The sequence below is a fragment of the Schistosoma mansoni genome, chromosome 1 (genome assembly GCF_000237925.1).
Source record: "Schistosoma mansoni strain Puerto Rico chromosome 1, complete genome".
In the NCBI taxonomy this organism is placed as follows: Eukaryota; Metazoa; Platyhelminthes; class Trematoda; order Strigeidida; family Schistosomatidae; genus Schistosoma; species Schistosoma mansoni.
In genome coordinates this window covers 57,314,627-57,340,775 of record NC_031495.1, presented here as the reverse complement: position 1 = coordinate 57,340,775, position 26,149 = coordinate 57,314,627, and the positions used below count along the sequence as shown (strand labels likewise).

The window sequence follows — 26,149 nt, the reverse complement described above, 5'->3', positions numbered from 1 at the left end:
AGGGCTGAGCAATTATTTCGTTCTAGTTAGGGACTTCTTAGAAGCATACAACCGCTAAATCACATAGGAATGGATACAGTAAGTTAATGTATATAAATTCTTCGTCAATACTTGCTTCAAATCAATGCTCACATCGAATGCAATCTCCGTTTGTCCACTAACCGATTAACTTAATTGGATATATTATCATTAAACATGGAGTGAGATATTAAAATATTTTATTCGTTTCAGAACACAAGAGTGATTAAGTTTATCTTAATTTAGCTACAATTGTTTTGATTACTAAGTCAAACAGACGAACTTGATAATCAATAATACTAAGGTTATACACTTTACTATCTGTTTAATGACAAGTTCTTGAAACATATGAATTCTACGGGCATTGGTCACTTCCAATATGTTTTTTTTGAATTAGCGGTCGTGCATCCTTAGGTCTTCGACTACTGATTTTTTCTCACATAAAGACAAAAGATGGAAAGCATATATATTTTTGGGTATACGAGGTTTAAAATGATTGACTTTTTGAACCTATGATATATATAGTTTTGTCGGCACTCCCAGGTTTTGGCTCTAATTCTTCTTCAACCAGAATCCTATGAAGGGTAAATGGTAATATTTAATGTGTTGGATTTTGCTCAGACACTCCATTCGATAGCTAAATATAAATTTAACGACTGACTTAATATTTTTATCCAGATCTATCAACCTAAAATAAGCGTTGCACATTAGATGATTTCCCTAGGCACAGATATTTCATTTACAGTCGATACTGAATGTTTATTAATGTGTCACAATCTCAAAGCTAATGTCACATACCCGTTTATTGACTTAAATTGACTAGTGTATGTTAAAATATATCTCTATTAAACATTAAAGTATAGTAGGTGAGTAGGCCAGAAAACGTTAACCAAGGCTTCTCTATATTCACCCGTTACAACGAAAACATGTTAAAAATGTGAAATAGTTTACATACTTAATTGTTCCACTCAGAGTTCTCAAACAGCCTACTGATACCAAGGTGATATGGATTAATCACGTTTTGTGACCTGGTGTACTACACTGCCTAAGGTAGATCTACGATTCATTTTTATTCCGTATATTGATGATTGATATATATATTTATGGGTATGTATTGTATGTGATTGAATCTGACTGCATTACTGTAGTGCAAATCAGCATTATAACTAATGTAACAAGAATAGTTGTTCAGAAACCACATGGTCGACTTGAAATAATCGAGTATGAGCAAGTATGTACAACATGAAATGGCCTAAAATAAATATTGCCTGATATGCCGTCGAAAGTGAATTATATCGATGTATGTTGATATTAAGACAACGATAACGTCTAAGTTTATGCCTTCAAAGTGAATATATGTTTTTCTCTAAATAATTTCAGTTAGGTAAATCGTCATTTTGAACGAAATGAATTCACCATAAAAAACTTACACTTGCATAAGTTGTTTCACTTTTCGAAGAATGAGTAAAACCATTCAAACTGTTTGTACAATAGAGAAATATTTGTCTGTATACACGATCAGCCATGGAATCCGCTTTTCCCTTAGAATGAGGGATGCATGGTGAAGTTAATTTTTCATGCAGCTAAATCAATGCAAAATTAAATGATAATATCATTTACAATTGTGGTTTTGATAAACAGTAATTAAGTTAGAAAAAGTTAGAAGTAGATAATTTGTTGGTTAATATTAGTAAGAGTTTATGATTTTCCGTTCTTATGATTCACAACTGCAGTTGATCAGTTTCCATTGGGATATGTGCTTCCTGAGAGAATCACCTCGATTTTCATGTACAGCCCTAATAACCTCTTAATGATTTAGGGATCCTGATTGGATATTCGCAGGCAATTACTATATTGGATGAACAATTTTTTTAATAACTTTGTCTTCCTGTTTTTAAGTTATGGATTGACAAATATTTCACATCAGAAGTCAGGATAGTGTAAATATAGATGTTTTGTTAAAATAAATCTATGTTGTATATATAGTATTGCTGTTTGAATAACTCAGTGATAGCTCTGATATATAGCATTTTATGAGGCTGGTTAGAAACCAACAAAGAACATTATTTCTGCCAATAAATTTCATACACTTCACTGAGTAATATCAAATAACCTAGAACCTATGGCGAGGACCTTCTGCCGATAGCCTTGAACAACTTACCGAATAACTTGTGCAATGACATCTAGTCACAAACTGGTGGCCATGTTCTAGTTTGATTGATGAAACTTGACCAGTTATAGGGTCGAGACAACATGACGTTGGTTATAAGTGATTGATTAGGTTATGGTGAATTTCATATCAATCAATACTTAAATTCTAGTGAAATAAGTGATCTATACATTTAAATTATTTTGTGAGATTGAGAGGAATACTCAGATGATTGACTGAGGTAATGATGGAACAGTTAGACATACCATCTACGAAAAAATGTATGAACAGGTTATCATCTCAGTTTTTGTGGCTGCTGTACAGCCTAGTTCAAAATGATCTGTTTAAGGGAATCGAACTCATATACATAGATTATACAGAAGAGGAGCTCGAGTTATCAGACGAAAAATTGATGTTGAGTAAGTATCTTGTCAAATTAACTAGCGATGGAAAAAGTTTGTTACGCCTGTAACATCTACAATCGTGTCCACAACACCCTGAGGTTTAGAGCGGAAATAAATGTTCTTGTATTAAACATCTGTTATGAAGTCAAGCTCACCTCGTCAACCAAAACAAAATATGTAACATTACTTCACATCTTATTATGTGTGAACACATACATATGGATATATAATTTAGCTTGGTTGAGGCTGTACCTAAATAGTTTCAAATATGACTGAACTTCAATGATTAAGTGGAAGCAAATCATAAACATTCACCCAATCTATAGCAAAACACATTTGAGAACGACTGCAAGGTAGACCTTATACTGGTTTTTGTAGTTTATGAAGGCTTTTATAAGTGCTTACTTGAATTTATCAATGTTTTAATCATTAGAAATCAGTTTTCACTCACATAAACCCGTACTAATAACAGCAATCTTGAGTTAATTATCATACATAATTGACTTTGTTCTTAGTTCAGGGAAATTTTGTCTACTACATCAAACCATTTAACATTTTGGCATAGTGCATACGTAGTCGAGTTACATAGAGGAATGTCTAGATTGTGACTTGATCAATGGAATATGATCATCGATAAAGGACTAGACAAATATGACATTAGTACCTGCTCAATTAGTAAGTTTAAAATTACTATTATGCTATTGTTTTCATATTATGCGTACCACTTTTGTATTCCGATTGACGTAATATGACTTTTCTCATTTCTCAAATAAACAAGCGTCATCATGTTGTTTGACAAGTATATAATTTACTTATATTACATGGTTCGGTAGGAATTCCTTTACTAATTATGTCACTTAAAAGTACTTTTGATTTTCCTAACTAAAATGGATGAATTTGAAAAGGTGGATGGATGGATGAATGTTTGCACAAGATTATGGATCGACTGAAGTGAGACATTAACACCGTTGAATCCCAGCTCAGCGGTTTAAGGGCTAACATTTTGCGCGCGAGACTGAAGGTCCTGGGTTCGAGTCCCGCATAGGGTTCATGGATGCGTACTGCTGAGGAGTCTCACACTGGGACGAAATGACCGTCCAGTGGTTCCAGGTTTCCAGTGATGGTTCAGCTTAGATTGGCTCATGAGTTCAGCTACTAAAATATTTTTTTCAAACATATATATCATTGAATTACTACCATCTCCACAAAACCCCTTTTCTGGAAATAAGCATCATGTTCTCACTAGTGGCTGGCTTCATGGTGTATATCCTGGAGTTCTAGTGAGAAGCAGTGACCAGTGGAGTTCAACCGTGTCTGTTGTTAGGCAGTGACTCACTGAAAACAAGGGTGGACGGTGGCGCAATTTCGTGGATATATGCGACTGTACAACACGATGTTAAATTCGTTGAAAAGAGATCCATTCTCTGAACTTCGTATTATTATTGTTTAAGCGGGAATTATATGTCAACTATAGTAATCACACAAATTAGGAAATTGTCAGAAATGCGGACAGAGAACATGCATTCCAACGTAATCATAAAGATAGTAATAATGTTATATATTATAAACGATAGTAATCAAAGCTGCTTAATATATTCAGGATGTGGATAAATAAAGGAATACAATGCTAAATGACTTACACTTCTTTATGATGTGAGTGGAGTAAACTGACTGTTTCTTTAATCTCATTAAAAATATGTGTTAGAAAGGTTTACTGAGGTTATACAGGAAATGATATGACGTGAATAATACCAAGGCTATATGACAATAATTCAAGGATGGGTGGTGACTTCAAACACAAATCATTAGGAAATTAAAATAATTATAGTACGTCAGAGTAAAATCAAAGAGAATGACTGAACAAATTTCTAATTATATCTGGTTTAGATATCATCTATGGAATGACTAAAGTTTCTGAAGCGTTGAAAATGAAGAGATCTTAAGCAATTCGGATAGTTTTTCTGAATAACATTAAAGATCAAAGTCAATTTAACGTTCCAGGGTCGAATTTTCCGTAATGAAATTCGCTCTCTTATATTTTGAAAGTGAATAATGGCTATAATCGAAGTACCCTATCTACAGGAGTTGATGAACAGATGAGTGTGCAGAGAGATAACTAAAATGGAAATCTTATCATTCAGAGACTCAGAAAAGAAGGGATGGCTTACAAGCTCGAGTTGACATCTATTTGTAGTAAAAGCTTTCCTCATCGTTTTAAATAGACGATTTGTGAGAGTATCATTTTTTTAATAAACTTTGCAGATTAAAATCAAGGCTCTTTTTGAAGTTAGAATTTGCAAATTCTTTGTTGAGATCCTTTTTTAACTTTGAATCAATATAGTAACTAGAATAACCATCTCTAACTAAACATTTTCAATAGCAATCAAATAGTTTAATGATGTCCTATATCTTACAGATATTCAACATTTTATAACGCAGGGTGTGTAAAAATTTCCTTCTATTTAGTGCCATCTAACTACATAAGTTAGCTAACCAGCTGTTCCATTCTATTTGTTAGAATGATTCAAAGTCATTCAACGCAAAACAAGTTTCTTTCTAGTTTAATGTGTTACTTACAAGTACAAACTCACTGTTCTATAAGGAGTTGAATTCAAAGAATTTGACTAATCTATATGAGACTCTTAAATCACTGAATTTTTTTTCACATTCAGTTCACTGATATTTTGTTTAGATTGATACCATATATGGATAAATGTTTGACCACTATTGAAAACCTGGAAGTACCAGACGACAATCTAATCTAATTATGACTTGTAATATTATTACAATCTTATAAAGGTTAAATATAACAGCCAAATTATATAATATACCCTTGTTGGTCAAGGTAATTTTGCACTGGTTTTCAGGAAAACCAGACATCATCCAGACTTTCACGTGACAACTCAAACAGTACAGTACACTTGAGAATAACACCCAAATACATTTATTATTATTTTACTAATTATCAATGGCATAAGATAATTTGTTTGTTTAATTTGAATTATTATCATATTCTGTTTTGATGTAGTTCAAGCCATTGAACTTCATGAATTTATATGAAAAATCGAATTTTTCATCTGACCAATTAATTTTAAATTTAACTTACCTTTGCATAACCCTTCGGAGTAATTGAACATGGTATATTTAAATTAAATTGTACTCGTTTCTCTGTTAATGTTGGTTTAAGAATGTCCACTATCAGTTGGAAAACAAGAAAAAGAAACTATTATATTTGAATTAGAATTAGTTGAAATAATCTATTGGGAATGGGAAAGAATATGGGTGTTATAAAAGTGTTATTTCAAATTTATCATAGGTACACCCTCACAATACTATTTGCGGTCAAATTCAGGAGACCTTAATCATATATAAGATTCATAATAAGTTAATTAACGTGCAACGATTTATAAAAAGATAAGATGGTGGAGAAGATATGTGGCTCAGGTAGATGATTTTGATGGAGATTTGTTCTCTGAAATTCTACGCGAAGTTTGTGTTGATGAAGTGGTTCAGAAGAGCGATGAAAGCTCCATGACCAAACCATTCAGCTCAAAGAACAAAACTCCATCAAAAAGATAAGATGCCGAATTAAAGTATATCTGTCTAGTTAATATCGTGTTTAAACGAATAGTTTGAAGCGAAAGGCACTGGGTTCGAGTCTCAGAGTGAACATCAACTCTGAGATGCAGGTACATCCAGCTGACGAGCCCCACATAGGACGAAACGCGCGTCGAACTGGACTCCACTGTTAGCCACTATCCATCTTTGCTTATAATGCTTGTGAATTAACGCTATATCGAGGCAATACGCACAATGTGCACATATGCCAATTAGAGACTGACCGATTGCAGTCCAAAAACATCAATGGGAAGATTTAAACAAGCAATACTAATTGAATTTAGTTCATAATTAAGTTCATTTGGTTGGTGGAAATATCGTCTATTCAAAATCATGATTCGTTTTTATCAATTAGATATTCTGAATGTTAACTTGCAGCCATAATTTTCAACTGCATTGTGATAAAATTTAATGTTTAGTTCACTGTTCTGTTTATAGTTTGATTTTGTTTCATTTTTAGGTGTGTAGCAGTTTAGTTTCAGTCGCAGCTAAAATATTCTACTAATGACGACACTAATTGTGACATCAGATAATGTGAAAATTATTAATAATGCAGCCTCACTGATGAATCCCACCACGAATAAGACTTAATAAGTTTATAGGTAATAATACCAAGGTTGAACCTGACAGATTCAAATAAGTCGAGCATTGAGTCGATAGTTGATAATGCATATATATTTTTTCGTTATATCCCAATGAGTAGAAAGATTGTATTTCTGGTATTTCGTAACCTAATGTAAGCCAATCTGAAGAAGTAACTTACATTTAGTCACGAAACTCCAAAAACACAATTTTTCTACTCATTGGTATAGAACAAAAAATGTATTCATTGAAAAGATTTAAGTTCAGAGATTATTGTCAATCCCCTCGAACAACAAAAGTCACAACAAAACAATACAATATTAACTCAATAGGTATCAACTTCTGTAATTGTGTATACGCTTTCTTCATATCTTCATTTATTCTATACCGTTAATTGGGGATAATCATATATTTCCTTGAGTTAGCTTGTTCAGAAGACAAAATTTAACAAATATTTTGTTGTACAAAATTATTAGACATATTTACAAGATTCCACTTACAATAATTCAGTGGAACTCCATTACACTCAGTTTCTGAATCACTATTCTGCTTTTTACGTCTCATATCAATCTAAAATATAGGATAATGTATGGAAATTTTAAATATAACGAATAATGCCTCATAAAAAGATTACTTTTGAACACACCATTATATAAGTTTCTATGGGGCTTAATAGTTAAACAGTGCTACTGTATTAGTGTATGTTAATCTTCCGTTATAAAATATATCAACGTAGCTATATATTTGACTGTGAGCTGATAAACCAATTAATATGAATATTTATACTATACAAACGTGTCTTCATGTTGAAAGCTTGAGTCAATTGAAGCTAGACCACCAGGGAAAACCTGGAAGCCCTGGACGGCCGTTTCGTCCTGTTATGGGACTCCTCAGCAGTGTGCATCCATGTGTTTCAAAATTATTCTTCTAAAATTTTCACATATAAATATTCAACCACTCTATCACTTTCTAATACTTCCATACTTGTCGTTATTATTCTACTAATCATCACTAATATGAGATAAAGTATGTATATCGGTTATCAATAATTGTTCCTTTTATAGAAATTGGTTCTTTGAATATATCCACCTGATGAGTACCAAATATAATAAACCCATTTCTTGGATTCCACTGATCTTAATTATAGCGTAAAATTACAGATATTCATTTACTTTTAGATATTTATCCTATAATGAAGCTTGCTTGGATATAGATTTTTCTTGCTACTATTACATTCGATAATCTTTTATCAGGGTACGTTCGTAGCGTATATTTTTTATCACTCTTTTAACTTTATCTGATGATCTAGATCTTAATATATATTCCTATAAGTATAAATGTACAGCTATGAAAATCAGTACGTTTGAATACATATTTATTTTCCAAAATCGTCCATCATTTATCATGAACATAGTAATATATGACCAATAACTTAGGGCTATTTTCAGATTATACTGAAGAAAGTTTTTTAAGAGTTCATACCAAAACAAAATTATTGCTATTTACTATGTAACTTGTAAATGGAATATCCGAAAAGGGGTAACCAGAAAGAATTAGTGGTAAAATGAACTTTCAATTTTTATAAAGGACATTTCCCTATGATGATAACTGAATCTTAGCAATCATTTCTTCAATTATATATACCTTATAAATATTTTTAGGACTGTAATTTAAGTATAAATGACTTTTGTTCAGTTTAAGATATTGATTCACACTTATTGATATCGTTCATAAAGGCAAATATCCATTGGTGATGTATTTCGAGATAATTAGTACTAAGATTTAAAGTTCCTTGTAGATTTAATTAGATATAAATGATGATGATTGAAGGCCTGACGTTTATCAGTTGCTAAATATTAATATAATAAGCACTGATGACATTTACGATAAACATACTTAAATAGGTTAAACATTTATTTTGTTTGATTAAAAATAGCAAAACTCAGTGGTCTAGAGGTTGAGAGCTAGGGCGAGAGACCGATAGGTCCTGGGTTCGAATCTCGCAAGACGGAATCGTGAATGTGCACTGCTGAGGAGTCCCACAATGGGACGAAACGGTCGTCTAGCGCTTCTAGGTTTTCCATGGTGGTCTAGCTTCAATCGACTCATGATTTCAACTATAAAAAATTACTAAAATCTCCACAAAACCCCCTTTTGAAAACAAGAACTACTTATCTCTTGTGAGGCATATATGTTCAAAACTGTTTTTTGTTGAATAACTGAAGTATCAGTTGAAAATTACTAAGAACAAGAAAACTCACTGTTTCTAGTTTGTACTCTTGATAATGTAACAAATATTTTTAGATTTCCTGGGAGGTAGGTGATCAGAGTAATTTCTTACAAAAATGCCATACAATTTTTTCATTCGACTGAGCTTTCTTACATTACAATATGGTTGAAAAAATGTAGGGCATTTAAATTCAAACCAAAAATATAATGATAATGTTCATATTGAGTCACATCAAAATCACCGGTTAGAAATGTAAGGATGGCTAGTTGGCAAACTCAAGGAAGCCCTAAGAAGCCCAGAAAGAGCCGAAGACTTTCCATCCAATCACCACTAGAGGAACGTTCTAGAATGTCGACGTGTGGCTCTCCTATTGGATGAATAAATAAGCCCCCCTAAGTGCTTATTGGCTGTCCGAAATGATGATCTACTTTCAGCCAAAAACTATAAATACATGAGAGTTTTGTACTATATTTGACACTGTTTGGAATAACATTCCCACTTACTAGTCTAATTTTGCGACTTGGGAGGGTTCTAGCGTTCGAGTGCTCAACATACTATGAATCTAAGTTCGAGATATAACAAGAAATTACATTGATTTGGTGATGAGACCCTACAAATAATCGTAGACTAAGTTCAAATCAATATCTAACTCTTCACAATTTTTTTAGTATATTTTGCTAACTAACAAATATGCTCAATCAAAATGGTTTGCAAATCAACACTTTAAAAGATGTAGAAAAAGCATTAGTCAATGTAGATCATATTTATGTGTCTTTTATGCAGTTCAACAAAACTCATCATGGGTTTCATTATGTCAGTAAAATGTGTAATATGTAAATGGGATGACATCTATCATTTTATCGTATGGTAACTTATAACCACGTGAACAATGTAAAAAGAATTTTTTGTTTTATACTTATAGTACACATGATTTGTTCAAATACAAGAATGATTAGTATTATCATCATGAGCTTTATTCAAGAGCATATTTTTGGTACATTATAGAATTCTCAGCACAATGTATTTCAACAAGTTTCTGTTTGCTTACTTCTTGATCGATCATGACAATAAATATTGAGTGATCTCCAATTAGAAGTTAGTAGTCCAGTCAATCGACATCTAAATAACGTACATTCTTTTTGCTGGATATTGCCAGCGACCACGGTATTTTTAACTTGTACAGCGAAATGTTGTACACTTTTCAGAAATACACCTGAATAGATTATGCGATTAATAGCCATAATGATGAATTAAAACAACAAAATTAGATAAGTTGTTGAAATATCTAGATAGCAGGAACAGGTAGCCCAAATGTTCAAGCAGGCTGCCACTTATAGTTTGGCACTAAACTGGAGGCAAATTATGGATTCATGTGAAAACAAATTGATGATAGGAGTGTCAAAATATTATAATATACTGTTCTGTAATCAACAAACTTTCATCAAAGATCCCTAAGGGGGAATGTCAGTGATAAACTTTACGTCAAAAAGAATTCAATCTGGAGCCAGTTAACACAACAGTAAAGTTCTTAAGACTGATATGAAATGATTTCAAATTATTAAGACAGTAGTAAAGGTAGTTCGTTAAAATAACTAGTCCCATGTGGAATGTGTGGAAAACATTAACTGACAGTCACTTATTGACATATAATCATAATAATTAGATAAAGTTTTATTTGTACTATGTTCTCTGAACTGCGCTATTTAATTACAGAGTCGATCAAATTATTCTTGGGTGTTGTTTTGGATGAAAAAATGAAAGTTCCGTCACAACACTAAATTCAACTATCTGAACTATAAAATCTGCCCAACATAATGGTTTTCGATCAGTCGCTTTTGCTTTTAAGTATAATTAAGATAAATTGCTGATAGAGGACAAGCATCTGGAAGTCACTTCAATCTAAAATTATAGTCTATCAACAATTTCAACTACTGAAACGCAAGTTTATGTATCGGATAAATAACGTTCAAAGATATGTTCATTACACCGGTAGTAACACCATAATAATAGTGGTTACATATATTCACAAAACTTTATCTTTGTTGTCCAATCTTTTCAAAAATGTAGGATTAGTGAATATTTAAGTAGTCTTTAAACGAATATATTGAAAAGTGGGTGAATAATTTCTAAGACGATAGGAACGACTATGCAAAGGATTAAAGTATAATAATCACATATTTAATGGATTTTTGTTTAGATGAAGGAGAGGGAAATCAGTAGTATATGTATATTTATGTCGCTGAACACAATGATTGGAAGTTGACTATGAACCTAACTTTGATCTCAGCTAAAACTCAACAATCTTCAAAACCATATACTGTTTATTGTTCACCCTTACTACCTTTCGTGGAAGAGTATAGGTCGCACACCAGCACTCTCCATCCAACTCTGTACTGGGCAATCCTTTCCAGTTATTTCCACGTGCTATTCATTGTTTACATGTCTGCCTCCGAATCCCTGTATAGTGTGTTCTTTGATCTATCTTTTTTCTATTTGAGTTCATGATTCCAAGTTTGAACTTGCCTCTTGATGCAGTTTGGTAATTTCCTCAATGTGTGTCCAATATACTTCCATCGTCTTTTCCTAGTTTCCTCCTCAGCTGGAGGCTGGTTTGTTTTAAACCACAGTAGGCTATTGTTAATGCTATCAGGTCAACAGACATTGAGTATCTTGTGTAGACAACTGTTTATAAATACATGTACATTTTTGATGGCGGTTGTAGTAGTTCTCGAATTTTCAGCTCCATACAGTGGAATTATCTTCACGTTCGTTTTGAAGATTCTCACTTTGGCGTTCATTGACAGATAGTTGCATTGAGTTCGATGTGTTCTTCAAGTTTAGGAATGCTGAACTCACCTAACCAATCCTTACTTTCACATAGACATCAGATCCTCCACGTTCATTGATAATGTTAAGCAGGTACGTGAAAGATTCCACCTCTTCCAGAGCTGCTCCATCTAATGAGATTGTGTTGGTGTTCTGTGTGTTATATTTGAGGATCTTGCTTCTTCCTTTGTGTATGTTCAGGCCTACTGATGCACAGGCTGTTGCTACACTAGTTATCTTGATCAGCATTTTTCGCGTTTATGGTATAGAAGGGCTAGTTGATCTGTGAATTCCAAATAGTCTAGTTACATGCAACATGTTCCTTGTATTCCGTGCTGCCCCTCAGATGTGGGGGTCTTCATAATCCAATCGACCACCAGAAGAAAATGAAAGGAGGATAGTAAGCAACCTTGTCTGACTTCGGTCCTCACTTCAAATGCGTCTGTCAGCTGTCCTAAATACATGACTTTGCACTGTAGTCCATCTTATGAATTTCGGATGATATTGACTATCTCCCCAGTTACTCACTCCATAGTGTCGAAGAAAGTTGGGTATGATTCTCCTATCTACACTGTCAATCTCCTTCTCATGGTCAATGGAGTTGATGTATAATGATGAATTCCATTCAATTGATCTGTAGTGTCATCAATGAGAATATTCAAACAACCAATCCAAAAATGAATCAATTTTATCGACGGTTATCTTTCTGGATCATTTACATCGTTTCAGATATTTTCACCAAACCTTAATTTTTTGTCATGATTGTTATGATGATTTTATCAATCGATCTTAAGTTTTGTATGTGAAGTGGAGGACAGGAAAACTAATATCAAGTGGAACATCCAGCTTCTCGAAATTAGTTTCAGAACGTTCTTCAAGTTAACAGGAAACGGATTTCCACGATTTACTTAGATAAAAGAAATGAATAGCTTTCATTTCCTTTTTTGACTATTACTGAAAGTTGACATCAATAAAATTAATAGAGTTAATTAAAAAAAGGAAATAAATGAAGTTCAATGATTCTGTTTTTAATTTGAAATGATTTACCTATGTGACATTCAGTAATTGTTTATTAGTTTATTCAGTTTTTTGCTTTTACTAATCTTATTGTGTCAATATTTTCTCCGGTTGACTACGTCATGAATTTATTTACTTATATTTAAAATATTTTTTTTATGAAACTTCTGTTATAGTAAACAAATTGTGATGCTCATTATTATTGAATCGAAGGTTATCGGCAGAAAGTGGAAATATGATGAGAAATATACTAACAGTTTGTTTCCAAATCACTAGACAACTAAGATAGCATGTAAGAATTCTTTCTATGTCAAAGAGGTCTGCTTAAGTGCTTGAGGCACCTATTTTCACAAACCAGCTGTTCTATATTCATTTAAACTGGATAATTATGAAGGCTTAGTATGTGTTCTCACAAGCTATATTGTATGAATTATAAATTACTGCGATGAAAAATATTAAAAAACTCAAACAGAAGCACCTCAGTTTTAAGAAATTTCCCTTTCTATTTATGCTTTCAAAAACGTGAGACAAATATACTGTATTTTCGTAATATTCAGGTTACCAGCTCATATTAACTAGAATACCAATGAGAACCTAAAGGCACTAGGTAGCCATTTTGGCCTCCACAGCAGTGTTTACTTCCTTCTCCACATCCAGGAAACGAACCTTTTGCGCAAACGCCTAAACTCTATACCACTGAGCAGCAGCTCAATAATGTACATGTCTAATCATTTCGCGATATTGTGCAACTCTTATCCATCGCCTATGGTGGATAACTGTGTCACATCTTGTATGGCTGAACTCCACTGGTCACCGCTTCTCATTTGAACTCTAGGAATTACATCTCGATGCTAGTCACTATTGAGAACATGATCACTATAAGTGTAAAGATTTGTGGAGATTAAAGAATTACCATAATTTTGAAAACCGTTTGTATGTCGGCTCAGAAGTCTACAAGCTAGGCGTTTGCGTACGAGACCGACGATCTTAAGCTCGATTCCGGAAAGTGAGGGCTTCGATACACAGGGCTGGGAGGGTCCCACAGTAGACCAAGACGGCTATCCAGTACGTTAAAGGTTTCAATGGTGATTTAGCTAGGGATTAGAAACTAATGAGAATTATATGATCTCCCCAAAACCTTGCATTAAAAATGAAATTGGAATTCAAGCACCTAATTTATGTTTTTGAGAGAACTGGTAGGGAACTTTGATGAATGAATGCGTGTGGAAGAGGTAAACTGTTAAAAACATCCATGAAACATATTTTGAATAGTTGCACATCAAATTCATGTCAAAGAGATGAAGTTCGAATCCCAGAGTGAACATCAACTATGGGATGCACGTACATCCAGCTGATAAGTCCCAATCAAGACGAAACGCGAGTCCTAAATTCCACTGCTAGCCACTATCCATCTTTGCTTAGAAAGAGATATCTGTTGTAATGTAGTACAGTAATTGTTGACAACTATTTACAGTAGCTTGATTTGCGGTATTGAATAAAGCTGTTATCATTATTATTACGTTGAGTGAAATGTAGTACCGTTTTTACTTACATGAAATAGTCTTACATTATCGAATTTTATGCATCAAATCATACTATAAAAACAATTTTCCTGTAATAAAAAAATGCACATTAGATCATCAAATATTTGAGATCATGACACCTAGTAAATACCTTCTATGAGTCATATGATTCTTTATTCTTGTTTTCAAAAGTAAATCTTTGTACTATAAACAGTTAAGTAATTATATTACCGTAAGAAAATTATTCTAATCATTGACTAGTAATAAACAAAACACCAATGAGAACTTTTGTGTGTGTGTTAAGCACAATAATTTCATCTTCATTGTGAGCAAAGATAGATAGTGGCTAGCAGTGGAATCCACGAAGCGCGTTTCGTCCTGTTTGTGACTCGTCAACTGGATGTACCTGCATCTCACAGTTGATGTTCACTCTCGGACTTGAAATCAGTACCTTTCGCTTCAAACGCCATCACGTTATCCACTCAGCTATTGAATCCTGATAGCCACTTGCTTGTACAATGGGGTGAAGTTTAAATTCACTTATTATTGTTTGTTTGAATCCTCCCATAGGATGAAATGCGCGTCCTGGATTCCACTGCTAACCACTATCCATCTTTGCTTATAATGCTTATGAAATAAGGCTATATCGAGGCGATACGCTCAGTATGCACATATGCCAATTAGCGGCTGACCAGTTGCAGTCCTAAACATCAATGGGAAGACTCAAACAAACAATACTAAGTGAATTTAAATTTTATCTTCATTTATGAAATTTTACATTTTATATTTATGCAATAAGCTTATGACTATATTTCACGATTCTCCAGAAATGTTATAATGTACAAGATGTGTTGAAGAAGAAATCTACAAAATGTAGTTTAAAGAGTAAATAATAAAAACTTGACTATAAACCGTAAGCGTTTTTGCTGAACAGTCATTTGTTCTTATCATTAAACTTCTAACTTCAGTATTTGAAGTTATTAAAAGTGAGGAAAAGCGGTCTAGTTAAAACAACTTGGCTGTATACTTGGAAAATGAGTATGACAATATAAAAATGAAATGTTATATTTTAAAGAATCCTAAGAAAATGTAGTAAACAAATAAGGAATTTATCCTGAAGCGAATGAATGGAATCCAGTAGAAGTGGGTTTCATTTCATAGGAATATGCCATAGATGACCACTTATTCAATTTGTCACCAAATACACTAATCTGAAACAATAAGGAATGATGTGGAAGCTTTTGGATTGAAGTATAGTGTGAAAATACCCTGGATTTCTATTGTTTTCTTAGATTCCCAACGTTCTGGTTTAAAGCACAGAATATGTTGAAAGGGATTTATTGAGGTTATCCGGTTGGCGATAAAATGCATCCTTAATTTCTAGTTTACTGTTTTCATTTGATTGAAATTACTAGTCCGATAATACTTAAAAGACTAACAATTGCAATTCAATCAATAATTAATCTCGCTTCGACATTGTTGCTAAATATGAAACTAACATCAACGAGGTTAAGTGACAGTCATATATTTTTTACATAAACATGTCTACAGCTTACTTTTTGGATAGATGAATGTAGTCCTTCATTATAGTCTGGTTCTCTGAAATATATCTAGGGGTATATCATTTGATTTTTTGTGTTTATAAAACTTTAAAAGATTGGATTAAGACGGCGGGTCGAAATTAATTTGATAAAAAGAATATATCATGTTCTAGTAATTATTGCATCAACTTCATATTCAACAATCTGATTATTGAAACAATTCAGAGAAAATGATTTCTGTCATATATCAAGAACATGTGCTTTAAAAAGAACTTTATCCCAAAACTTTTAACTCGAGAAATAGCCTTTGAAATTAAAACATGCCCATTGTGGAGATTACAGAAATATCATAATTTTGAAAACCGTTTGTATGTTGGCTCAAAAGTCTATAAGCTAGGCGTTCGCGTACGAGACCGATGATCTTTAGCTCGATTCCGGATAGTGGATGCTTGGATGCACAGGGCTGGGAGGGTCCCACAGTAGAACAAGACGGCTATATATATATATATAATCTTGAGGGAACGGGTGCTCCCTGGCTGATTACAAGTACACCTTGCTGAGGAGTGCTATGTAGTACAAAACCCGGGTCCAGGGTTCCCTGTTGACCACCTTCAAGCAGCATCTTATCTCAACATAGAGCCACCTAGACTAGTGGCCACATCGAAACTTGATCGATAGCATTCGATCTGCACTAAGAAGGACTTGACACACATGACATTGATCACCACCCAGTGATCAATCAATTGTGATACCTGAATCGAAGATGTTTGGAAATCTACCAGCATCTACTGATACTAAAATTGAAGTATTCTGTCAAATGAATTCATTTTCATAGTTATCTATATTCAACTATTTGAAAGAAGTAACTGTGTTGTTAAACTGTTGATCTATATTCATGGATGAGTAAAGTTGAATTCAGTCTTATATTATCCGGTTAAAAGAACTTTCAATAAAGATACTTGACACAGTTACAAATTATAGATTCACTTTTGCTTTATATTTACATGTTACTATGAAAAAAATATTCACAAAAAAGGAACTTCGCAACTTTCCAATATCAATTCTTACTAACTAAACAACCGTAAAAGAAATTTAAAGTAACTTTTCACTCCTTTTAATTTAGATTAATAAAACAAATAATAACCTTGTTAACTAATGAAAATAAACACCCCCCCCCCAAAAAAAAAACAATTTAACCTAATGTAACCAAACAAATACACATGGATGACAAAAATTGAAAGGTTTAATGTTTTAATCTTTTTGATAAAATTTACAAAATCATTCTATTGTAAATATGATAAATGAAAGTTAACTTATTGTTTAGTTTTCTTTATTTAATATCAATATTCTTTCTACTAAAAATAATCATTATGAATAAAACAAAAACCAAAAGAGTAGACTTTATGTAGATTCCAAAAACGAAACACACACACACACATCGGAAAGATGGAGATTGTGGAGTAATTAAATTTTTTGTTTATAATCAAGAAGTCATAAATCAAAATCATTTAAATGTGGTAATGATAGAGATTAGTTTATTTTATGGAGTTGTATTGTTCAAAATAAATAATAGACAGTATCTATGTCATATGAATTTCAATTTCAGTTTATATTCTATGTAAATGTAATGATTAAATTCATTTGATATTATTTACTTGAATCATCTCATTGATGTTTAGGAGTGCAATTGATGAGTCTCTTCTTGACACATGCGTATATGGTGCTTAATGATTCGATATTGCCATATTTCACAAGCATTATAAGCAAAGATGGATAGTGGCTAGCAGTGGAATCCAGGACGCACGTTTCGCCCTATTTGGGACTCGTCAACTGGATGTACCTGCATCTCACAGTTGATGTTAACTCTGGAACTCGAACCCAGTACCTTTCGCTTCAAACGCCATCACGTTATCCACTCAGCTACTGAGTCCTGATAGCGACTTGCTTGTGCAATGGGTTGAAGTTTAAGTTCACTTAGTATTGTTTGTTTGAATCTTCCAATTGATGTTTTGGATAAAAACCGATTAGTCTCTTATTGGCATTCTGTGCATACTGTGCGTATTATCTCGATATTACCTTAATTCACAAGCATTATAAGCAAAGCAAGCAAAACACTGTGGACTGTTAATAGTAGGGAAATTAGGCATGCGCATTTTGCTAGGTCTGGAGCTTGTTATTTGGATCTTCCTTAACACCAGCTGACGAGTCCCGAACAGGAAGAAACGCGCATCCCGGATTCCACTGCTAGCCAGTATCTTTGCATAAAATATATTGATTTTTTGTGGTGGTTTATCTTAAGGTTAGGCACAAGATAAAAAGTAGGAGAGCTTGATGGACTGAGAAAGATTTTAACGTTAGTCATGCGTCATAGACATTTATTCATTCCCATCTTGTCTAGTTTCAGTGCTAGTATTGGGTTATATTAGCATAAAACTAAGGGGAACATTGACCTGATTTGAAGCATAGATTTATTGCTCGAAATCTGTAAAATAGCAGTAATCTACGATTCAAAATCTCAGATGGGATGTCTAAAGCACTTTGGATTTTTAATAGTAGATGAATTCGGCATGCGTATTTCTTTCGGTTTGGAGCTTGTCAGATGAGTCGACCTTAACACCGGTATTGCTGTTTATATTGAGGCTCAAACCATTTACAATTTTTGGTAAGAAAATAAGTGAAAACAACTATACTGTTCTTTTGAGACTTAAAATTTAATGTCCTTACTCATTTTCATAACTAAATGTCTTGAATACATTAGGATATTATAATAGCCTAATAATTTATTTAATACTTGATTTACTTCATTCAATATATTTATTTCTCTTCATGACGATTATATTCTTTATAAAAGGACAGAGATCTTAAGCTCATTCTTTGAGATTGAATGGCATTTCAAGAAGTGTAATTACTACACTTTCAAAAAATAATGGAATACTAAAATGAGATAAACAATAAACTATTCACAATTGATTGGTCCCAAATAGTAAACGATGTCATTTTTTTCAAGCCCTTCGATCACCTAATATCCCATAATAGTGCATGCGATGTTGAGTCACTTATACTACAGGCTACGATGAATCTTAATCGATTGAAATTGATTAGCATTAAGAAGGACTTGATAAACATGTCACTAATCACTACTGAGTAACCAACCCACTAGGGAGTATCAATTCTATCAAGATTACAGATATATATCTAGATAACGAATACCAAATGTCAGGAAACCTAGGTCAAAATTATTCTGTCTATTATTTTTTTCCCTATCATAGTCAATAGATTCATCTATAGTTACGTAATACACACATAATTAATCATTTCAATTGAATCATCTTAATTAGAAAGGGTTTTGTGGAGATTTCAGTATTTTCATAGTTGAAATCATGAGTCAATTGAAGCTAGACCACCATGGAAAACCTGGAATCACTGAACGGCCGTTTCGCCCTATCACGAGACTCCTCAGCAGTGCGCATCCACGATCCCGCTGTCCAGTGCTTCCAGGTTTTCCATAGTGATCTAGCTTCAATTGATTCATGATTTCAATTATGAATCATCTTAGTTTATTTCAGACTTTAATAAGAAATATTAAATACATTTATTCACTTACCAATTGATTAGAAATACTTTCATGTAAAAATTGTGCAAAAACATATTCATGCATTTAATTTTAAGTATTTAAATATGTGTTTACATACTTTCCTATCAGTGATTAGCTAATTAAGATTCTGTTAGTTCATTTTTCTTTTTTTTTAAAAATCGATCGATATTTTTGTTTCCATTGATAGAATTCAACTGATAGGCATGAGAACGTTTAGTATTATCAATGTACATCATTGTGAATAGATCATAGTCATAATATGAAATACGTAAATAAATATATTGAGGTTCAGTTGCTTACATCTATTATAGTGTAGATGTAGGCGATGATTGATGAAAGTATGGGTTCCTGTAACAACCTTATAATCTGTAATATAACTATGTCATTCACTAGTTGGATTCACTGTTTTCTTACACTTTTCTTTATCATCCACTGAAAGTTTATTAATTACATGAATGTACAAATATGGATTCTGTTCCGACGTTTAGTTTTATCGACTAAACACTCTCTAAGTAGTTTCTGTAAATGTATAATCATCGGCATTCAGTCATAAACAGGAAGTCACTTCTCAGCTAAAATAATCTATTATGAAGATTTACTTCGTAAATTTTATCACCATGAAAAGATTTCAGTCGAAATAGTCTTGTTGGTTGAAGATTATTCATTGTTGATCAAATTGGCGAAGAAACTTTCTTATTTTGCATTTAGAGTTATCAATGTGAAAAGCGTAGATTGGAAACTGGGCCAACTATGATTACGTTTATTTTCTTTTATTGAAGTGATTCTTTAAAAATATATGTAACTAAATTCAAACTCTCAATTATTTGTTCCAAGGTCTTGAAGCATAAAGATAAAGCAGTTTTTCAAGTAATTAATGAACAATCTTCAAAATCAAGAGACCAATCAATAAACCCTGCAGAGTACTATCGTATTGGAAAAACTGAACTGAATATTAGCGCATGAAATTTTCGATATGCTATCAACGAAATGTTTATTTAACTAGTTAAGCCTGTGATCAGTGATGATTTTAATATCTAAGCCTTTAAATTTATGTTCCTAATAATAACAATAGACTTTCTGATTTCTGAGTAAAAATAATAATTGACTTACAAGACTTGGATGATTGAACAACAGAAATTTCATCCCAGACGAATCAATATTGATCGATACAGACGGTAATTAAAAATTTAATGGCAGTTTGTAAATTATCCTTTTAAAGGCTGTTAAAATCGATTGATCGATTTCGTAAATGTTTGCAAATAAATCTGATAGTTTCATCATATCAAAAATAATCTCAATAAAGTATTGATTTTTATGAAATTAGACTATATGGGTAATAAATCTTCTTGCTTAATTATAGATTTTCTAAAAAAGTATCTTGACATGGATAATTTAAGCATGAAATTTTGACTTCATCTATCATTATTTATACATTTTCGACTCAACTATATTATGCCTGTTTATGGAAATCTTGACAATTTTAATTTAAGACTTCACAGAATCGGACATCAATGACTATTCTAGTTAATAGGGTTAGTAACCGTTACTTTTTTCTTGCCAAAGTGTTACTACTTAGTCAGGACATTATAATCGGTTATTTCACGTTTTCTGAAAATCTTTATTCAAATTCGGCAACCTCAATTTATGATCAAGTGTGATGCTAATCAAATCGACGGTTGAGAGGTATGGTCAATGAATATATTCAATTTGCATCACAAATAAATTGAAGGTGAAGAATTTAAACAATAATGCATTGAATATACTATGATTGATGTGTGGCCGAAAATTGTTAGTTTAAATCATCGGTTTGAACGGATTCAAATTTGAAGGAAACAGCTAGTTAGCAATTCTTTTGACTGTCGATGATGTTACTTCTATCTTTATGTGATGATGAAAACTTTTCAGCCGATTAAAATCCCAGACTTCTGTTTAAGTAGTAACATTCAGTGATAGGATGAACTTAAATGCAAAATACTAACTCTGATATTAATCTGTATCTTCACATTGATTTCTTTTCTTATAAGATTTTCTCCTATGGAAAACATGTCTTTTTTCGTACTTTGTTCTCAAGACATATTCATTTCGGAAGGTTGGAAAGTTGGTTTTCATATAACCAATAGAATCAATTAAATGACAAACAGAAGAAACCAGAGTATCATCTAATATAAGTACATGGAATGTTCGAACAATGTGAGAGAGAGGATCTGATGCAGACGTAAAGGCGAGGACTGGTAAATCAAGGACATATCAATACATCTTTCAAATAATATCAAAGTGAGAATCTTCAATATGAACTTGAAGACAATTCTACTGTATGGAGCTGAAAATTCGAGAACTACTCCAACCATCATGAAAAATGTACCAGTATTTATAAACAGTTGTCTTAACAAGATACTTTATGTCCATTAACCGGATACCATAAGCAACAGCTTACTATGGAAGAGAACAAACCAGCTTCCATCTGAATAGTAAATAGGGAAAACACACTGCAAATGGATAGGACATACATTGGAGAAATCACCAAACTGAATCACGAAGTAAGTCTCAATTTGGAGTCTTGGAGGCAAAGAGAAAAGCGTCAGACCAAAGAACTTACTGCATTGGGAATTGGTGACGGACATCTAAAGAATGAATACCGAATGGTTACAGTTGGTTAGGAGAACGTAGGACAGAGTTGGATGGAGAATGATAGTGAGCGTGCTCTGCTCCTTCACGAGAGGTAACAGGAGTAAGTAAGTCAGTGTGAGTTTTCAAAACGAAAGCAATTAACTTTAAAATGAGATAAATTCTTATACTATAGAGACACAATTGAAACCTTTGGTATTCTGTGCTGCAGAACTTAGGTAATATTTACTATCGTTAAATGTACTAGTTCAAAGGTTTTAACTTCCTACATTTTGTCGAGTATGTATCAGATCAGATTAACGTAACGTCTTTGAGCCTTATTACTGAAAGTGAAACTTCTCAGGGTATGCGTTGGCAGGCTGCTTTTGTTCAACATATCTATTATACATAGTTTTTTTTTATTTCATCCTTCCATTTAAATTCGTCCTGTATTCCTTGGAATCGCACTAGGACACAGTAACTATTTTCCAACCTCCTTCTTTCATAGTATTGAATACTGGCTATCGTAGTTTTTTCTTAGCCATCTTTGTAACAATACTCAGTATTTTACAGATTAGGGTGTGAAATTCGCCAGATTTATTCATGTAAATTTAGTGCATTTTCGGCTTTTAAAAAAAATATGTACCAACATGTAATTGTCTACTAGTCAGTAGTTTTACAGTGATTATTAAAATGTATAGCCTGACTAAAATATATAATTACTTTGATTGTTTTGTTCAGAAGACAATTGTTCCTTTTAGGCAAAATTTTCATACATTGGTCTCGGAGATTGAATACTTTTAGTATCTCATTGTGTAGATTTTGAAATCGTATTGTTTTACATATCATCAATTAGTCAACAAATATATTTACTCTGAATATCAATGGAATTCATCCAAATTATCTTCATATTGCGAAGGCTGTTTGATAAAAGGATGGCAGTGCCATTATTAAAAATAATACTCTAAATTACTATTGTTTTGTGTTTTTATACTCATTTATATTCCATGTGTAGTAGATGTTAAAGATAAAATAGTATAGCGTAATCTACTCCATTTGTATAAACAATAAACAGTGAATTATTTATCGCCTTAGAGATTATGTTATAGCGGCTCACGTACAATTGAGTTTGATCGTTATTCATTTAGTTAAGCTCTTTTGTTAACTCATTTAACGGACAGAGTCATTCGTACAATAACAATTTATCTATGCTATTGTACCTTTGTTGTTTTTGCACTTGTATGAATATGTTTGCTTGAGCATTGTTTACTGACTACTCATATATTCATATTGCTAGCCTTACTATCAGTCGCTCAATTGATGCTATTGTTCATTCATTTCACTATGTATATTGTGTACATTTTAATCCTGCTCGCTGACTTGCATACTCTCACACTTGTTCATTGACTCGATCACTCGCTCGATCATTCGACTCGCACGCTCAGTCGCTTGCTTTACGGCACTACTCTTTCATGCTTGCTTAACGTGCCTGTAATTTGGGCGATCTGTGCGTGGTTCAATAACAAACGCAATCAACACTACATATTCACCTTCTGATTTATGCACCGTTGGGGCGTTATCTAGCAACGGTCATCAAGACGAACAATACACGAAGTTTAAGTGTAATATCGAATACCAACCACCATAAAGTAAAAGATTTCCCCTTTCTCAGTCAGTTCAATATTCTTTATGTTATCATTTGATTCATAATTTTTAAGTAAATTTATTTGTAGAATACTTTGACATTCGTAAAACTTATTTTCAAACTTTTTTTTCTTTTGAGGTACTTATGTTGTCGTTCCATTATTCAGCAGTTTTACATCAAAGAAATTTGAAAGTTTGATTATGAAACCGAGAATAAAAATTAATGGTACAATCCAAATATTAAAACTTGAAAAAAATTTTCCACAATGATTCTTTTTGCATTGAATACAAACTTTTTTCAAAAAAACTATATTATTACCTAAGAGATCATTATACTGACGAATACTTCAGAAAGAGAACATTTATACAAAATCAGTTTTACAGTCATATTTACTGTCATTACATAATTAAATGAAATCAACAAACAAGTAATGGAGATTTTTGATGGTTAAAATTCCTTGAATTCAATTTAAATTCATGATTACAGGGGATTAATTAACTTTAGAGGAAATAGATTTATAAGATATTTATTCAATAAGGACATCAGGAATGTTAGTTAAATATGTTAGAGCTTGTAAAATGACTTGCACGCATTTTATATAGAAATATGGTCATTTGTAGATCAGTACGAATAAATATAGAATACATTACGTTATAGAAATAATGACTAGATTTTCATGGTTTACACAACTGATTAATCTTAGTTAAACCATTACTGTAAACCAGGAAGTACTAGATAACGTTTTCGTACTAGTATGGAATTTTGTTAGTAGTACGCATTCGCAACCTTTGGTTATGCAAGTGAACGCTTGATCTCTTGATCAATGGGCTAGAATCGAAATGGTGTATGCGTTTAACGTAAATGAATTCGTGGTATTATATAACCATCATCCAATACCTGTGGCGGATAAATTTTCGATATCCGACGTGATGGAACTGAACCAATCGTGACATCTCACTAGGAAATTTTAAAAATCTCCGTAAAACCACCATATTATTATTATATTCTGTTTATTGAACGAAGGAAATATTCGATCGAGTGTTGAATAATTCTTGAGGCGATATGAATTAATTAAAAAGGAGGTGAGTTCTAAACGAACTGTTGAAATGAATATAGAAAGAGTAAGAGCCACAAGGTTTGTTGAATAAAATGAAATTATTCTATATCACCTTCGCTCGTCAATAATATGCTGGTCGGCGGCCTATGCTCCATTGGGAGTAACAGGCGTAAGAAGAAGAAGAAGAAGAACCTTCGCTCGTCAGCTCCAAATAGACTTCAATCAAGAGGAGTGATATAATTATGAATAAAGGTGTAACAGACAGATGTTCCAATCAGAACCGGGTAATATCGTTACCCTCAAGTACCTAGTGGATGATGTAATTTATTTTCATTTATATTAAGTACTCTGGTGAAACTAAATTCGAGTACATTTTTCTTTTCGAAAACTGATGAATTATATTCGTCTAAAACAACGTGGAAGTAGATTGATCGAAGATAGCAGTATGGCAAAAGGAAATATGAGTGAAGGCGTGAATGAAAAACGTATTCTACAAGAGAATACTGACATAATTACTTATGTATAGTGTTTCTTACTATGTACATTTTCAGTGTAGATTGTCTCTTGCATAAAATTTAAAAGCAACTGTGTTCTGGGGCGCTTTTGCAATAATTGTTTCCAATATATAATGAAAACATTATGAACCTTGAAGCTGGAGTGTTCATTATTGGAGGTTCTCAAACTAACTAAGAAGAAGATGTCCTATGTGATATGATTTTTAAATTGGATCTGTGATGTAACTTGGTTTAGTGGTTAGTAAATAACTCAACTCATTTCATACAACAACGAAATTTATTCCTGAACAAATCAACTATTTAGTTCAAACATTTATAAATTTTCACCGAATCGTGAATTATTTCTAATGGAAGTGAAAAAAAATTCTCATTTCAGTTTAAAGACTAGTATATGAACGAAGAATATTCTTTTCGATAAATTCCCTCTTCAGGTTCTACAATTATATATCCAAATTAATAATCCGAAAAAATGGCCAGATTTGAGGCAAGGTACATCGTTTAAAGCATGTAAATTTAGGATTGTCAAACCAAATAGAATAAAATTGTTAATGTTGATGTTAACTTGAATCTGTATATGTGTTAAGTGAAAATTTAAGATCTGTGATCAGAATAAATATGGGTCAGATAGGGTGAGAGAGATATGATAGTTCAAATTACAATTCGATCGAGTGGAAGACTAAATTGTGTGAAAAATTAGTGAGACGTAATAAGGAGGGATCAATGCGAAGTGAATGAATCATGTCTAGGGGGGATTAATAATTATATTTAACCAATGATAATAATAATAATAATACAAAGACATTAAATAGGAATAATATATTTGTA

General features: G+C 32.6%; 1 protein-coding gene and 1 non-coding gene across 2 annotated transcripts in view; both read right to left on the bottom strand.

The window, feature by feature from the left end:
• Smp_157500 (calpain (C02 family)) overlaps positions 1-19,540 on the bottom strand; it is a 102,596-nt gene extending 83,056 nt beyond the window's left edge. The window contains exons 1-4 of the mRNA XM_018794975.1: positions 19,513-19,540; positions 7,272-7,340; positions 5,678-5,766; positions 1,449-1,601 (exon numbers count right to left, since the gene is read on the bottom strand). Coding sequence (XP_018649334.1) covers positions 1,449-1,601; positions 5,678-5,766; positions 7,272-7,335 — 306 coding nt within the window. The 5' untranslated portion in view covers positions 7,336-7,340; positions 19,513-19,540. The remainder of the gene's footprint in view (positions 1-1,448; positions 1,602-5,677; positions 5,767-7,271; positions 7,341-19,512) is intronic.
• Smp_tRNA_00644_Pseudo_TTG.1.1 lies at positions 17,769-17,837 on the bottom strand. The gene has a single exon. It is a non-coding gene (tRNA).
• Positions 19,541-26,149: the final 6,609 nt, after the last annotated feature.